We start from the raw sequence: 16,274 nt of genomic DNA on the forward strand, positions 1-16,274 counted from the left end.
GTCCAGAATTGTTAACGCACACGCGAACTCATCCGAGACGATTACAAATTTTATTAAAAATTTGTCCGAATGTCACCACCAAATATAAAAATTTATTTCCGTTTGATTTAAGCTAGAAATTAAGAAATAAGTAATACACAGTGTTAATACACACTACACCTTCCTCGACAGCCGCAACTGTACCAGGAAACAAGATGACAGTAACAATGCACATACAAATTAATGCGACGTACCATTCAACAACGGCACACAGACCAACAGTACTGCGTATCATGAAAGCACCGAAAGATTCTGTCGTCTACATCATTCCGGCAAGATGCTCGGCTCATCTTCAACTTTGGCAAATAGTTTGGATTCAAGCATAATTTTAGAAGTTCGTTTCGGTAACGGTATTAGCGGTAAAGGTTTTTCGGGAATATTCGCCATTTCGGCCTTATGCTTCAGGTCCAGCTGCTCTTTCTCCAGTCTCACACGTGCACAGTGCTCACAGGAAGCAAGCTGCAAAAAGTAAACATTTATAAAAAAAATACTAATACTTTGGCAAACTCTTATTTACCATCGTGTTGATATCCGAAAGCATTCCCTTCCAGTAGTATTTATCTTTTAAGGCGTGAAACAGGCGATCTCGACGACGATGGTCGATGCTGCATCACAAAGAAACGTTTGTTTTTGAATGGTTTTGGGACATACACAGGAATAAAAATTTCGGAAGTAGGAAACATAACAAAATGGCAACTTACGAATGTTGCTGCCACAATAATTGCATTCTTTCCGCCCGATCTTCGATACAGTGCACGAAATTTCCTTTTTTCGTGCGGTACATTAGCTTCCCGTTTTCTAACGCAAAATCTTCGCACCGTTTGCGTAAATTCCTTTTAGAATTGGCACTCCATCCAGGAAAATATTTTTTCTCTTGTAAGTACAATCGGATAGCATCCAGTGGAATTTCGCTCCGCTCTACCTGTAAAGAATATGTTGACCTTTACTTAAATTAGATACATCTTGACAGTACATAAGCTTTTGTTATCTGCTTACAAGATGCAAAGTAACAGTAACACCATACGATTACTACGTATTTATGTATTTGGAATTACGAATGAAAATTTACGCTGTCCAAACTGTTTAACAGTGGTCATCTCGGTTACTGCCGCTTTCCGTTTACCGTGGTTCAACTTTGATTTCATTCAATTAAACGAAGGAATTTTATTTAATTTAAATGGTGTGCGTAGGGACCGTTGATCTGCGTTAACCAATCAGCTGACCAAAGCATACCCCAAGAAATATTCGTCAGAAAGATTTTTTCTTACATCCTCTTCGTCATCTGCCGTCGCCGGCTGTTTCTTTTTGGATTTCGGTGCTCGTGCCATAGACTGGTACGGCACCGGATACCGTTCGGCCTTGATGGAGTAATCGTCTGCAATTTCCCGAAATTCGTTCATGTCTCAAAAAATTCTAGAAGCAACACTTAACGCACTTGGATCAATGGTCCGCGCTGTGCGCGATCGGCTGCCATCGCCGCCCATTCCTCTGTGACCGCTCTGTTCCATTCTGAAAAAAATCAGCTCAACTTGCAGCGTTACAGCGACGTTTTTTTCATGCATGTTCGATATAAAAATACCAATAAAATAGACGGCGGACTGGCTGCGCAAATGAGCTGCTAGTTTATCGAAAAATACAGTACTTAAATGTACTACTCGCATGATCGCATCTCATCTTACCGAAAACCGGGAAGATTTGAAACTTTTAACCGACCGCTTATTCCATAATATTATATAATATTCGATAATATTACATAATATTACGTAATATTACATCGACTGCATCAATAGTTGCGAAAATTATTTTCACATGGAAACTCCATAAACGCAGCAAATTTTTACTTTTTTAATTACTGCTAAATTGAATAAATAAATAATAAGTACAGATTTAAAGGCACCATAAATTTTACGTACCCCACTTGTGCTTCGGAAATTACTTTCTGGAAAAATGTTTGTATGTCTTCCATCGATGTTCCGACAATTAAAGGATCGCCATTCTGGAATGTCCTCTGCACATCATCGGATAGTACCAGACAAATCGGTGCCTACACAATCACATTTTAAAACACAATCACAACAAAGCTGCAAATTGCACAGGTGACAGGTATGACTTTAGCACTGATATACTGTTCCATACCGTAGTGAACTGGCTTTCGGTGACTTCCGCCAAAAGTTCGGCTGCATCCTGACCGCTGTGAGAACTAGAAAGCTCTTGTGCTGCCGATATACTAGGATCCATAAGGGTATCCATGGCGAGGCCAACAACGGTATCTTGAAGTTTGGAATTTCGACTATTATGTTTTACAAGTTCAAGTCACGCACTGCAGTCAAAAAGTAAGTACAACCATGTGCAATTGTCAACAATTTATAAATAATTTACTATTATTACTGACGGCTAACAAAGTGACCACTGGATTTATTTGTTCGCTATGCGGAACTGATAACAACACGTAATGTGCGCTTTAAAGGGTGCACAGAAGTAAGTACCAGGTTTCGAAAAACGGCGAGCGACAGCAACTTCCCAAAGGACTCTTCACTTTGAACGAGAAATACGGCTCGCATTTTCGCAGACGCGATCGGATGCCCCGGTGTAACGAAACCAGCCACGCACTGTAGATACATTAGAGCAGAGTCTGCTAGAGGGAGCTGCAAGTGCGAATGGGCCGGCGAATTTTAGTATTCAAGCATCAAAATCATTAATGTCAGCTTCTAAACTTCATAAAATGTTTTGTGTAAGTAATTGAGGAATATTTGTTTGATTATTGAATTTGTAATTTCTCCACAATTAGATAACTTTAGTAAATATCTGGCTACAGAAATAAAAATTCGATAATGTTGTATAATCGCCTGTAAAACCCTCATGTTTAAGTAAGTACAGTAATTTTCGCGATGTCCCAGGTTTAATGGCCTGCCTCCACTGCTTATCCTTCTTCAGCTCATCTGCTTCTGCCAGTTCTGGGCTAGCGTGAGAATGAGAGATTCCCGATGATAACAAAATCTTTCTAAAATTCGAATTTTTAAAAAAAATCGCAGGAAAAGAAATGATATTTTCATAGTTTTGAACTTTTGGTTAGCTTTGATTGTGCCCTAAACAAGCGTCTCTTCGGAGGCTTGCCTTTGGATTTTTAATAAAAGCGGATACCGTAACACGTAAGTCAACAAGCATATTAAACCATCGTTCATCGTTGCAGTACAGTTTGAAAAGTGGGATTTAAACATGTTTTTGTTGTCGTATCGCGGTATCGGTATCTAAATTTAAATCTGCGAAATTGCTCTGCTGAACTTGAGCCATATTAACAAGTTTTGATTTTACAGGCCAGTAGGATGAATATAGGCGGGGGGCATTCGGGCGGTGAGGGGCCTTTGCTGAAAAAATGGGGAGTTCCGCGTCCGCTGTTGCCAAATGATAGTCCGCCGGAGAATGCTTTTCAACACGTCCGCAAGTTTCTGTTCAATCTGTTTGAAGTCCCTGTGACATGGTTCAATGACAACGTTCTGGAGCCTAACCGTGGACCGAAGCAAGTGTATTACCACCGTAAATTCGCGCGAGTGGCTAACATTGACGAATGCCACGAAGGTGACTTCTTGTGCTACTTCGAAGCCAACGAGCAGTACAAACGCGATAGGTAAGTGAAGACGTGAAGTCGCCTTTTATTGATCTGCTGCCTGATCGAAGCTTTGAACTTTTTTATGCATATCTGTAATCCGTGTTTGCCGCTTCGTGGCGGAGGAACTGTAATAAGCTGATTAACTTAAGTGATGCTACGTTAGGTTTTAACGGTGAAAGCCCACAGTGCAGTTACACGGTAAAACAGTAAATTATCGAAGAACCGCAGTAAGCAATGTCGAGAATCTAAAATAAAATATTTGGTTTCTTTAGGCTTAAACTAGCTTCACTGCGGGATATTTTTCCGTAAAATTCGACAATGCGCAGCAAATAGCAAGTGATTTGTTGTCTTTATGGTTACTCTATGTTGCTACAGTTATCTTATCGTAAATTAGTGGATCAAAATGGAAGTATGCAATTAGTATTTCCCCTTTTGAAATTCCTAACTTTTTCACGTACACAACGTAACGACCTCACTATTCGACAGCTGAATTAGTAAAAGATCGTACTTTAAGGAGTGCACTCATTTTAATCGTGTTGCATTTGTAACTTAGTAATTCACTACTATCTTAGCCCGCTAGCTATTTTAGGTTTAAATTGTTAGTATTGAATGTCTACCATTCTGTGTACAGATACTTACATTTACTACTTTGCTGGTTTCGTTTGTATGGCTTTTATTCCTAAGTGTTTATCCGTTCGTTCTTTTCCCTGCGCTGGTTGCTTTACAATTAATTGTATTTATAATTTTCTTCTGTGCTTTTCAGAACTGTGGATGACAAGATTTTGACCATCCTACGTCGACGTAAGGAGAACTGCATGCTGTACGAGGGTCACGATTGGGCTTTGGCCTGTCACAAAGTGACAGAGGATTTTGAGCAAGCGCTGACGAATTTCTTTCTGCGCTACGGTGAAGTCGGGTATAACTCGTCTGTAATTGAGCCGTACATGAAGCAAAAGCACCGAATGATATGGGAACGCAGAAATCCGGACAAAGTCGATTTCATGTACGCAAGAAATCGCAAAGAATATTACCTGCCCATAGAAAGAGGTTTCAATGATTCTGTCCAGCTTCCGGATAACTCACGCACGCGTCATCTGCGTGGTATTGAAAATCACCATCCTGAAAGCCCGTGTATTGATAATGAGCGAGTGTAAATGCATTGTGTGCAGAATGCATCTGATTTGATATTAATTTTATGTGTGAGTTAAAATTGTACAAATGGGAGTTTAGCCAGAAAGGCTTATTGAACTGGTGCATCTGTGTCCTTGGTGTGTGCAATGTGTCAGATCGTGGTTTTTAAATTATCTGCTTACCTAATGCCTACAGTACCTGATTGCCTTTAATCGAACTGCAGCAGATCAGTTTTTATAAAAATTTTAAAATGGCCACGGTCAGCCAGATTTTAAGTTACCTAGTTCAAATTCTTGTTGGGACCTACGGTTGGTTGTTGTGGTACGACATGATGTTGTATAAATTGTAAAAGAATCGAAATTATGGATGCACAATTTAGTTGCCTGACGCTTCAGATCGAAGTGCCAGACTGCCAGTGTATTGTTATCTTCTTAAATAACTCCATCTTGAGCAGCATTTTCGGTGTAATAATTTTTTTGTTTTCAGAATGCTATGAACTTTTTAGTATTCCATCTGGCATGATGGACCTACAATTGATTGCGTTTTATATCCTGTTTGCTATAACGATGACGTACTGTATTAGAATTATATTTTTTGTGTAAATTAATGATTTGGTATAAAGTACCAGGAGTATGAAAAAGTTTGTATGGGTAGCGACTCGCTTGTCATCTTGAAGGGCCGGCGGTTACGTATACTTTTAGGCAGCAGTGTGCCAGTGCACTGCAAAATCGGTAGTACTGTAGCGAGTGTAGCTGTCAGCTGCAAGTGCAAAGGACCAAGGACAATCGCTGACGCAAACGATTTTAATGTGCCACTACACTACTTTTGATTTTGTTCCTCGTGCATGGTTGTTAAATGTTAATCCGTCGTAAACGGTAAACCCTGCTCTTTGTGGAGCACACCACCAGACTCTACTGATCCAGTTTTTAAATCGGATTTATGATTTTGACAATGGCAAAACAGAAATTAATTAACAATGGATATTTCATGTGTGCATTACCAAGTTGTCATCTCTTGATCGTTTGTTAGCTTTAAGGTATGGTGCAAGACTGTAATGTAAGTAGTACTGAACTATGAACGCGACATTGCTTTCTTTTAATCTGGTTGCCGTTTTCGGGTAAATCCGTGAATTTTCCTAGTCTTCGCAACTTTTATTAGCAGTGTCGTTGTTTCTTTTGCATCCGTTGTCCGTATCGGTTATACGGTAATTGTTCTAGCACTGAAGGTCGACTTGAAGCTGCCAAGAAATCCCAGGTCCTGGGCTCTCAAAACATTCCACTGCGGACGCGTCATTATTCCTTGTTAATCAGTTATTCAACTGGACGCAAGCGATTCCACACGGATCTACTGCCAGTTGCAATTAAATCTAAAGAATGAACACGCAGAAACTCAAGGACGATCTGAAGAAGCTGGAGAGCTTTTTCCCCCGCGATCATCCCGTATTCCAGGTGCGCTCCGCCAACATCGACGAAATCCATCTGCGATTCATTTCGTCGAAAGGTCCAGCGTACGATATCCACGGGAACATCATGGAGACTTATCCCCGATCCGCACCATTGTGGTCATCCGACAGTGACAATGCCCAGATCACCGGGATCCTGGAGGCTCTGAGTAACACCACCGGATCGACCAACTACATCTTCCCGCAGATGCTGGATATGGTGACCAGTCTGTGCAGCTTATTCGGCAGTGAACTGCCCGCCGAGAGCGAACTGCTCAAAGTGATCTGCGAATCGGAGTACGGCGGTGTGGACGCCGAGCCGGAGAACGAGAGTATCGACGAGGGCGGCAACGAGATGGACGGGATGCTGGATGATCTGGATGATTATCCCGTGGAGATGAACGACATGGGTGCCGCGCAGCAGCCTTCCTCCGTCACGACGGAACGCGGAGACGCTGCCATGGAAGACGAGGGCATCGACGAGAGGGGCCAGCAGGCGCTGGAGAGAGTGAAGAAAGCCATTGTGGAGCGCTACTCCACGGGCAATCCGACGGGATCCGTGCAGGCGTCGGATCGGCTGATGAAGGAGTTGAAGCACATCTACAAATCGGATAACTACAAACTGGGTAATATGACGCGTTTACTGCATGTTTGGAAATGTTGTGACACGGGGATGGTGTGTTTAGGAGTGTTCACTGTGGAACTGATTGGAGACAGTTTGTACGACTGGAATGTGAAACTGTACAAAGTGGATCCGGACAGCTCACTGTACACTGATATGCAGAGTCTCTTGAAGAAGTTCAAACAGGACCACATTAATCTGAATTTCAAGTTCGCCGTAAGTCTCTAATCTTTTGCATAGGGGTCCAGATAAGTATTTCATCCCATGCCGATGGCTGATTACCACTGAGTTGCTGAAAAGAGGCTACAGAATGCGTTTCGGCATTTTGTGAATTATGAATACAGTGCAGTTATCAACGACGATATGTTTTTTTTTTATCAAAGTCGATATGCAATACGCACGGAAACTGCGTATTGCATATCGACACGGAAATCTTATGGGCTCTAGATTACCTTTTTCTATAACAACGGCTTGCAACTAGTAGTCTAGCACAATTGTAGTTTTCGAATTCACAGTAGTTTGGTTGTATAGGTTTTTTGTATTTGCGCTTTCTAATTTTTCATGGAAGCGTGGTGACCTAAACGAGCGATAGAAAGGCTAATCAGTAGTAGAGTAGTGCCTAATCAGTATTAAATCAGGATAGTGTTCGATTCTTTGTATGTGGTTGCACGTGATAGGCTACTGATTTTATGGCAAAAGAGTATTATGAAGTGTTATAAATATAATATTATAGTGATAATTGTGGTAAGTGCTATGCGCCCCGATTGTAAGTGCTATGCGCCCCGACAATCGGGGCGCATAGCCATTTCGAATAATTATACGTACTCGTAGTTCTAGACTTCTGGTAAAGTGTACTGTCAGTCTGACGAGTGACTAGTAAAGTGTACGGTCAGTCTGACGAGTGACGACTGCTTTACCACGTAGAATGTGATTAACACAAAATCTGTTTGGGTTTATGCAGGATTCCTTCCCTTTCACTCCTCCCTTCGTGCGTGTAGTGAGCCCGGTGATTTCCGGGGGCTACGTGCTAACTGGGGGAGCCATTTGTATGGAGTTGCTGACGAAGCAGGGCTGGAGCAGCGCCTACACTGTGGAAGCAGTCATTATGCAGATCTCAGCCACCTTGGTCAAAGGAAGGGCGCGAATTAACTTCAGCTTGCAGGCCGCGCAAGCCTACTCACAGACTCGTGCCGAGGAATCTTTCCGACATTTGGTTCGAATCCACGAAAAAGGTGGCTGGTTCACTCCGCCCAAATCGGATGGATGAAGGTTGACTGGTCTTCTGTGATTTGGAATAAATTTTAACTTTTTTTCCTTATATACTTCTATACATTTGCACTGGAGTTTGTTGGATAACTTAAATAATAAATATAAGCTCGTGTATCTACTTTATTTTATAAGAGTTTGCAAGGATTGTTACCTTCTGGGGAAAGGTGTCATTAGTTTCCTGATGAATTTTGCGTCGGTTTAATTCGCTAATCTGTGCGAGCAAGACTACATGCATGGCATATGTATGCTTCTTACAGTGTTGGCTGTTAAAGTAATTTGTTCATTTATGTCTATCTACAACTTCTGGGCGTTTGTTGCGATAGTGCGACTTTCCATTCGTGGTCTTGATCAAAAACAAAATCTTTCTAGCTTTATTTCGATTTGCAATTATACTGTATAATACTTCGAGCTATTTGTATTCGTTTTGTACGATTGCTTTGACGTTTAATCCATTGCAATTTTAATTTTCATCATTAGTCTCCCCAACTGGTGACTCAAACATACAAAAGTGGCTACGAGTGCGCAAAATGAAATTCTCTTTTGTACATAATCTCCCTTGTCCGTTAAACATAAGGTTTCCAGACCTTTTTCCCTTTTTCTGACGACTTGCCATTAACTCCACTTCGAACCGGTCCGCCTGCACCGGCTGAATGTGTCTCGCGACTGGCATTACACGACTCTGCACTGGACGCTGGACTAGTGGAAATGCCGTTGGGTGACGTCGAGGATGCCGGCGAATCATCCTTAATTGCAGCCGAGTTTCGCGACCCGCCTGGAGCAGTTAAGCTACCATCTGGAGTGGCAGTGGTGCCGCGAGATTCTCTCATTGACTGCTGCTGATGCGGCATTAAGGGTAACTGCTGTGCCAGATGAATTTCCTCGCCGGGCACCAACGTCGGCATGGCCGCCATTCCCGGGTTCCATGGGAATACTGGAAAATTACGACCAGCACTCTGCGCCGCCATGGACTGCAGCAGGGCCGGTGTCGCCATGGGATTGACGAAGGGCGGTGCCGGGAACGCCGGATAATATAAATGTGGGAGGATCGAGCCTTTGGATGCTACTGCTGCTGTCGGCTGGGATGGCCCGAATGGTGTCAGCCGATTGACGACACGAAACGGATTGCTGCTTGAGACTGTAGATGGTGGCGCGCAGGAAGTCGTTAACTGACCGGCTGCGACAGCTTGCTCCATCATGACTTTTTGCACCATTGCCGCAGAAGAGGCGGCGGCAGCAACCATAGCGGCCATACTCTCCAGTCGCACAATGCCGCTTTCTGTGTACAAAAGAGAGCAGTCAGTAAAGGTTAGGAGCAACTTCCGCACCCCCGCTGGCCGGGTGCGCGCTAACTGACCTTCTTGAGAGGTGGTGGGTGCATGCATTTCACGCGGCGCTTTCATGGCGTTATTGTGCTGCAGCGGGAACACATGCGGTGGCATATGCATCATCCAAGCCGGAAGCCGGCCAGTAAGCACATCTGCAATTACGCGCAGGAAGTTTCAAAGCAGTTCTTGTCCGTTAAAATGGATTCCGTTCGTACGCTCCCACACAGACAAATTACGGAATCCTTATTTCTATTGATGAAATATCGTAGTACCTCGCTCTATTTTATTACACGAGGCGGTTGTCAATAATTGTGAATTCCTATCATTTTTAGCGGCATCTTTTACACAGCAGGAAGCAAATCCCCACAAACAGAAATGTACAGTACAACACCATAGTACTACAATTGATGCCGTTTAGACATATTCTTTTACGGTCTGTACAGTCTTTCCAGACCTTTTGTGCCGGACAGTGGATAGTAACCACAAGTCTGCAGGCATTAACTAAAAATGTATCCTACTCGTAGTAGATACTTGTACTGTACTACTTCTTGGCGTAAACCACAAATCGGTAGTCAGACGTGCCACATAATTATGTGGTTTAAAACGCAATATCGACACCGTTCAGTTGACTAATATTCAAATAATTCGAAAATAGTTTTAGCGACACCGGCATGATCTTACCGTAGTCAGTCAAATAAGGCAATACTTATTTAACTGACTACACTATTCTGCTTTACACACTATTTTACATTTTTATTTTAACTATCTATTTATATGAATTTAAGTATGCAGTACATACTAATGATACTATATTAATTTAATATACACATTTACGCTTACGTTTGGCCAAAAAGTTTTTGGTACAAAATAATATTATTGGTTTACTGCCCAGTGAAGAGAATCTTATGCTTCCGCACACGCCACGTTATGGCTGAATGCAAAAGATATCGTGCATGTCAAGCCATTTCGGAGCCTTTGTGAGTGGTCAACGGAGGAGTTATCGGAATAACGCGCCGGGCTTTTAAATTCACTGTCCTTTACACAAGCAAGCCTCCCTTCTTCTGAGTTCTGACAAAGAACACTGAATAGCCTTTTCCTCATACGATTACTCGCCAACTTCTGACGTTCAAACTAGATAAACTGGGCTAGAAGCCAATTTCTGATCGAAATCATTACCGGCCACCAGTAAATAAGTACTCCCAATCAAAGTCAAACGTCACATATTAATTTTAGGAAGCCTTTGTCAGCGTACGCTACACGCATAACCCCGCCGTATTCCGTCTACATAATACACATTGCCTTGCGTGCAGCCACGCTACCCCAAGTAGCCTCAGTCTCCCTCCAATCCCCCAAGGAATTGCGACTGGCGACAAGTCGATTACAACTTTCATTTGCCCCATGTCAAACCAACGCCTCATTGCGCCTGAGCGTCGCGTAATTGCTTTTCACTCTCACGAGTAAGGTCAAACGCAATCTGAATTATTTATAGGAGCAAACGGCATTCTGTTGCGCGCTGCAGCGGTATAGTCGTGTATTACCTGGTGAAATACCAGCCGGAGGTCGGCGCATTTGTGGTGGAACACCGGGATATGTGTGTGCGCCCACAACCTGTCGCTCCAGTGATTCCTTCAGCACATACGGATGGTTCAGTGCGAGTGCATGGCCCGCTGACAATGAGGGTGATGAGCGATTGACACCGGCCTCCAGTCCGGGATGGTCCAGCATCGAGTAAGGATAAGTTGCGATTCGATTGGACCCTTCTGTAAAATTATAACAAAAAGAATTTAATGAAAGTGCAGTTACATACAATAACTGCCAATTTCAGTAAGATATGTATATTCAACCAAAAGGCGCAGAGGTGGTCATGGTGCACAAATCACAATTCTCTGACAACAACCTTTTTCTTATAACAACTGCAAAATTAGGAAATTTGTAACAGTGTTCATAATAAGATTAAAATGTACAATCTGAAGTAAACACACAACACATATGCAAGGAAGCCAACCAAACCTATTTAAGATGGCTAATACTTCCACACGATAAAAGCGAGCATATATACAGTTAAAACAAATAATTAAGCATTTCTTCCGAATTACAAGTAATGCAACAGTTATGTAATGTACTGCAATATCTTTACCGAGGTTTATATGATAACATATGATAACAAAATAGCGCTGCTATTTAGAATACACAGCACTCGAAATTCGTTCCAGCTTAAATTAAACGGTTAAGCTCACAATAAATTTCCGGCAGTTTTCAAACCACAGCGTATTAATGAGTTTCCAGCGATAAAGTGTACTTTCTGACATTTTTACAACGTTCACTGTTCTACAACAAATATGGCCGGAAGTACAAATCTACTTACATAAAAAGTTGATCAAACTAGAGCTAGTAGTTTATGGGTGTACACAGAGCAACGTAATGTTGTACTGGAAAATCTCCATCGATACAGCAAATGAATCGTAACTAACATACCACACGTGCCCAATGGCTGCCCATTAAAATCACCACTTTAAAGTGCCGGCTCTGTACCGCACAAAGGGCTGCATTGGTAAACCGAAGCGGTTCGCCGAGTTCCCCCCGCGATAACTAGGGTCAGCACTTTCAGCACAGCTGGATGCACACGACTGGAGCGGAGCTGCCTGCGCGCGATGGCGACAGACTACAGAAAACTGCCCATTCCCCGTGCGACCACCTGCTGATGATTGCATTTATAAAATTACTATCGGTTAAACTCATGAGGCAGATTTCATGCCTAATGCTTACCGGCGCACAATAGGCATCATTTTGGTTCTCTTAAGCAAAAAAACCCATTAGGGAGGATGCAAAAAGTGGCGCCGGTAGCGGTAAAGGAAAAGGAACTCGTAAGGTCATTATGCCTTCCAACGTAGCAGTTCGAATGACCATCACTTTTCTTATTCACCAAGTGACCGAATTGCGACCGAATTGCGACTTTTGAGAGTGTTTTCAAACAGAGTTGTTAAAATAGCCGTTGAAGTTCGATATGAAAAAATAAAGATATTATTAAAATTATCATATTTTAAGAAATACAATTTCGCATTTATTCATATATTCGCATCATAGCGACTATTCCGATTTTGTGCTTTGTTCTCACTGTAAACCTTATGCACGATTCACGAGTAAGATGTTGATATCTAAATGAAGAGTAACACTACACTATTATTTTATCGAGACAACTCACTACATAAAAACCAATACTTAAATTGCAAAACGGTTACTCATACAGTTCTGGAAACACTTTTTGGGTTTATCTGCCAAAAGTTCAATTTCATCGCCGATGAAGTTGAGCGATGACGCCGCGCAGCGATGCCCAGTCAGACTTCCAGCGGTTACACCCTTACAACTGTTAATATGTATTAAATTAGCAAAACGTTAAAGACAGATAACTTATATTCCTCAAATCAGATCGTTTAACATGTCATTAAAACGCTATCTCTTCCATCGGCTGGTTAGTCAATAAACAGGCGGCGGCGGTAGTAATACTAATCAATACAAAGCACTACCCAGATCATAAAATGTGATCTACAGATTAATCCCAGCCGCGACATATAACCCGACCATCCCTAAGTGGTGACAAATATATGCTACTTACTGGTTTTCGTACGGGGATCACGGGGTCCATCCACGGTGACCTTTATGGCATTTGGATAAGTACCGATTTGTGGTGGACTGGTACGAACAACGATCGATAGTGTAAATTTTTTTGCCTGCAAAAGAAAGCTTCATTAACCATAATCGTCTAGCACTCCTTCTTTCTGGTTTCGTTAAAAAGAAACCATAATTTCTTTTTAACACAGTATATCGTCTAGGCCTAACAATAAATCGCCCATCTGGCATGTAAAACAGCGTTGCGGGCCTTACGGCAACAGTATTCTGGTTTTACTGACATTATAATAAAATATTATTCTTGATCCATTCAAATTATACTTCTTTGATTCGATTTTTGCTTCAGAATGATCAATTTTTTTAAATTTCAAGTGCCACGTTTTATATTCGCAGACGCGTCACCGAAAATATTGACAACAGAATTTGCTGACGGAGTGTAAACATGAAGACAGAAAACCTCCACAAAAGTATGTATACACAAACAACCGGTTGCCATATGAGTTGGAATGCGGAAAGTTGCAACATGCGGTCACTGTCTTCTCACAAGATATGTGTTTGAAATGCTTGATTAGTTCCTGGAGAGAGATATGAATGTTCAATGCGCTACTCAAACATATATCGGAAATCTTGCGGTTTTATGTTACGCATTTCTGGTAATTCTGTACTGCCTTAATGAAATACTGGCTTCGGTAATAGATAAGCAAATAAGCTGATAAGTGGTTTCCTTTACGTAAAACTGTCATAACGAACGTTGAAACTGATAGTCCGTTGATTCACAAATTTTGCATTACCACTGTTCTGCATATAACGCATAGGGGCTTTCAAAGACGGACAAGTTGAAACCTGTTCCGCCACCGATTTGAGCTCATTTTTTCAAGCAGACCAAATATTACAGATGTCTAGACAGACATTCATTTCCATGTCGACAACCACAAGCTCCGCTCAAGAAAAGATCAGTTCATAATTATTTATGCTGCCTCGTTCCATTTTGCCGCAAAGAAAAACTAACTACCATGACCACGAGTAGTTTATCAGCAAGCTTAATTGCGCCTAAGGATTCGGAATTTTCAATTCCATGGATAAAATAAATATTTCTTATCTATCCTAATTAAATTCAACGCTTAATTTCGAAGTTTTGACATTTAAGCAATGTATGAGAGTAAAAATTAAAAAGCCATACTTCTTTGTACAGTGCCCGTTAATCTAACCGCAAATCGACTGTACGAAAAAAAACATTTCAGAATTCACAAATTAATTAGCGAGAATTACAGTACGGATCTGTTATAAAAACAATAGTAATTGTGGCTAGTACTGAATAGCTCAAACGGATTGAATTGATGCAGACTCTGCACACCGTTGAAAATGGTTTACCTCGACCACTTCTGCCAACAAATCGGAGATCATTGAAGCGCGCCACACGATTTTTGAAGGTCGTGAGGGAATGACGGAGTTCAGCGGTGCAGTTCTCATCGTTGCCGGCATGAATACTGACTTCCGTCCCATCGGCGACATCCTCCACCATAACAATCCGGAATGCTGTCGGGAGCGCTTTGTTCTGGCGCCAGTGTGTGGGGAGTTTCGTACAGAGAATGTTAGGGCTATCCGTGGGAATCAGTTCTTCGTGGGGATTGGAAGAAACCGCCATGATCTTCTCCGCGGGCAGGGACTCACTGTCATACGATCCCACACCACGAAGGGAGCGTGCGCGACGTGTCCAGCTGATCTTGTTATGGTTTACATCGGGGATCGGCGCAGGTAGTGTGGACTGAATATCCGCGCACGGGTAAATCATCCCAGATGTCAACGGCACCGTCGCCGTGGTGTTGCTATCAGAACGTTCAAGAGGGGCCAGAATGGATGAGCTTTCAAAAAACACGATGGCTGTGGCACGGTTGACTCACAAAGTAAACCAAAAAACATCCACACCTTGGCCGCAGCCAAACCAAACGAGCAGCTCGCGGGTTAGTGAAAAAATTACATATGTCGGCAGAAACGACAAGCAGAGTCTATCGTCTTGTGTAAAACGTAGTGTAGATCGTTGGTAGTACTTACGGTACGTGTCAGCAGTGTGGAGACCGGGTCTGTTTACAGTGTGGTAGTGAACCGCAGGCCAGACTTATAAGCCTGGGTTTTGTAGGTTTATTATTGGTGTGCCGATATCATTCGCACGTCGGCCACGGCTTTGTTCTGCAAAGAACTGAATGCCAATAGGCAAAGAGGCGGTCGCTTTGATCCGTCACAGTGTAAACGCCGTCCTATCAGTGGTTACCGCAAATCATACAGACTTTGGCCTGACTTGCTCGTTATTTGTAGTGGTCATTCTGCTCATTTTGTGAATGAGCTGGCGTCCTGACGTAACCTCCTTATTGGAAGAATTTAAGGGCAAGGCGACAATGCTGATAGACTTAAAATCAACTCAAAAACACTGTTAACAGTTGCCCAGCTAGATCTCAGCGTCTTTTATCATTTAATGGCGATACAGCCGCATTGCTCTGTAATCGCAAGCAAGCGCGGAATTTCTGGAAGTAATGCAACTGATTAATCAGTCTCATATATAGAATCTACTAGTACATAATAAATTAAACGACAGGCGGCAATGATCGAAATACCGTTAAAGTTGCATCAAAGATTCGAAATACAAGTCAACTCAATGCTGCAGCAAACTGCAGGATGAGAATATGCGTATTTCATAGCGCGTAGCCGGAAGCGACATGGAACGTGCATAAGCACTTCGTTTGTCAAAGCGCGACCAGAATTTCTTTCAAATTTTTCGTAATCGTAATTAACCAAATTAAGCACATTTTCATGCAAACTGCTGAATGATTAACCATAGTAGTATATACTGTATGATGGTGGGGCTCATGATTTAAATCAATTAATTCAAGATATCACTGTATCAACTAACAAGTGCCATGGCGGGGTACTGATATGGCATAATGAATATTCAAATGTTTAATGCCTTACTGCGCCAATCAGGCTGGTTTCCTAATTCTTTGGATTCACTCGTTATAGAATTCAGTCTTATTTACCATTAGTTTTCGTGACTGTTCGTACAGAAACACTGAATCGCTGGTCACATCAACTATCAAGCACGTTTCCATGCCGCAATAAAATTGTTTTCTTCGTCTGCAGGTCTAGTTCAACATGACTCTGATAGTGCAACCACACGCAACCGGATATAATGATAAAATAAAACTTATGTTTAAAGTAGCA

At 42.1% G+C, this 16,274-nt stretch overlaps 4 protein-coding genes across 8 annotated transcripts; 2 read left to right on the top strand and 2 right to left on the bottom strand.

Moving 5' to 3' along the window:
- Positions 1 to 69: 69 nt before the first annotated feature.
- On the bottom strand, positions 70 to 2,559 carry LOC129588156 (uncharacterized). The gene is made up of 7 exons (XM_055482279.1): positions 2,176 to 2,559; positions 1,953 to 2,083; positions 1,475 to 1,548; positions 1,308 to 1,414; positions 741 to 961; positions 557 to 644; positions 70 to 498 (listed from the first exon to the last, which is right to left on the bottom strand). Exons 1-7 carry the CDS (start codon positions 2,287 to 2,289, stop codon positions 304 to 306), a joined length of 930 nt encoding a protein of 309 aa, XP_055338254.1. The 5' UTR covers positions 2,290 to 2,559; the 3' UTR covers positions 70 to 303.
- Positions 2,560 to 2,979: 420 nt separating this feature from the next.
- Positions 2,980 to 5,137, top strand: LOC129588121 (NADH dehydrogenase [ubiquinone] 1 beta subcomplex subunit 10-like). Of its 2 annotated transcripts, none has more exons than XM_055482199.1 (3): positions 2,980 to 3,188; positions 3,354 to 3,664; positions 4,410 to 5,137. In XM_055482199.1, exons 2-3 carry the CDS (start codon positions 3,363 to 3,365, stop codon positions 4,798 to 4,800), a joined length of 693 nt encoding a protein of 230 aa, XP_055338174.1. In that variant the 5' UTR covers positions 2,980 to 3,188; positions 3,354 to 3,362; the 3' UTR covers positions 4,801 to 5,137. The 2 variants fall into 2 exon arrangements, with proteins under 2 accessions (XP_055338174.1, XP_055338175.1); XM_055482200.1 differs by having other exon boundaries at positions 2,980 to 3,181.
- Positions 5,138 to 5,552: 415 nt separating this feature from the next.
- On the top strand, positions 5,553 to 8,478 carry LOC129588073 (ubiquitin-conjugating enzyme E2 Q2-like). Of its 3 annotated transcripts, none has more exons than XM_055482111.1 (4): positions 5,553 to 5,833; positions 5,995 to 6,844; positions 6,905 to 7,056; positions 7,802 to 8,478. In XM_055482111.1, the coding sequence occupies exons 2-4, from the start codon at positions 6,151 to 6,153 to the stop codon at positions 8,105 to 8,107; spliced, it is 1,152 nt and encodes a 383-aa protein (XP_055338086.1). In that variant the 5' UTR covers positions 5,553 to 5,833; positions 5,995 to 6,150; the 3' UTR covers positions 8,108 to 8,478. The 3 variants fall into 3 exon arrangements, with proteins under 3 accessions (XP_055338086.1, XP_055338085.1, XP_055338087.1); XM_055482110.1 differs by having other exon boundaries at positions 5,553 to 5,813; XM_055482112.1 differs by having other exon boundaries at positions 5,553 to 5,813; positions 6,003 to 6,844.
- On the bottom strand, positions 8,465 to 15,214 carry LOC129588072 (uncharacterized). 2 transcript variants are annotated; one of them, XM_055482109.1, is made up of 5 exons: positions 14,416 to 15,214; positions 13,048 to 13,162; positions 10,973 to 11,194; positions 9,464 to 9,586; positions 8,465 to 9,385 (listed from the first exon to the last, which is right to left on the bottom strand). In XM_055482109.1, exons 1-5 carry the CDS (start codon positions 14,851 to 14,853, stop codon positions 8,673 to 8,675), a joined length of 1,611 nt encoding a protein of 536 aa, XP_055338084.1. In that variant the 5' UTR covers positions 14,854 to 15,214; the 3' UTR covers positions 8,465 to 8,672. The 2 variants fall into 2 exon arrangements, with proteins under 2 accessions (XP_055338084.1, XP_055338083.1); XM_055482108.1 differs by having other exon boundaries at positions 14,433 to 14,716.
- Positions 15,215 to 16,274: the final 1,060 nt, after the last annotated feature.

The sequence above is a fragment of the Paramacrobiotus metropolitanus genome, unplaced genomic scaffold, assembly GCF_019649055.1.
Source record: "Paramacrobiotus metropolitanus isolate TYO unplaced genomic scaffold, Prichtersi_v1.0 Parri_scaffold0000028, whole genome shotgun sequence".
NCBI lineage: Eukaryota > Metazoa > Tardigrada > Eutardigrada > Parachela > Macrobiotidae > Paramacrobiotus > Paramacrobiotus metropolitanus.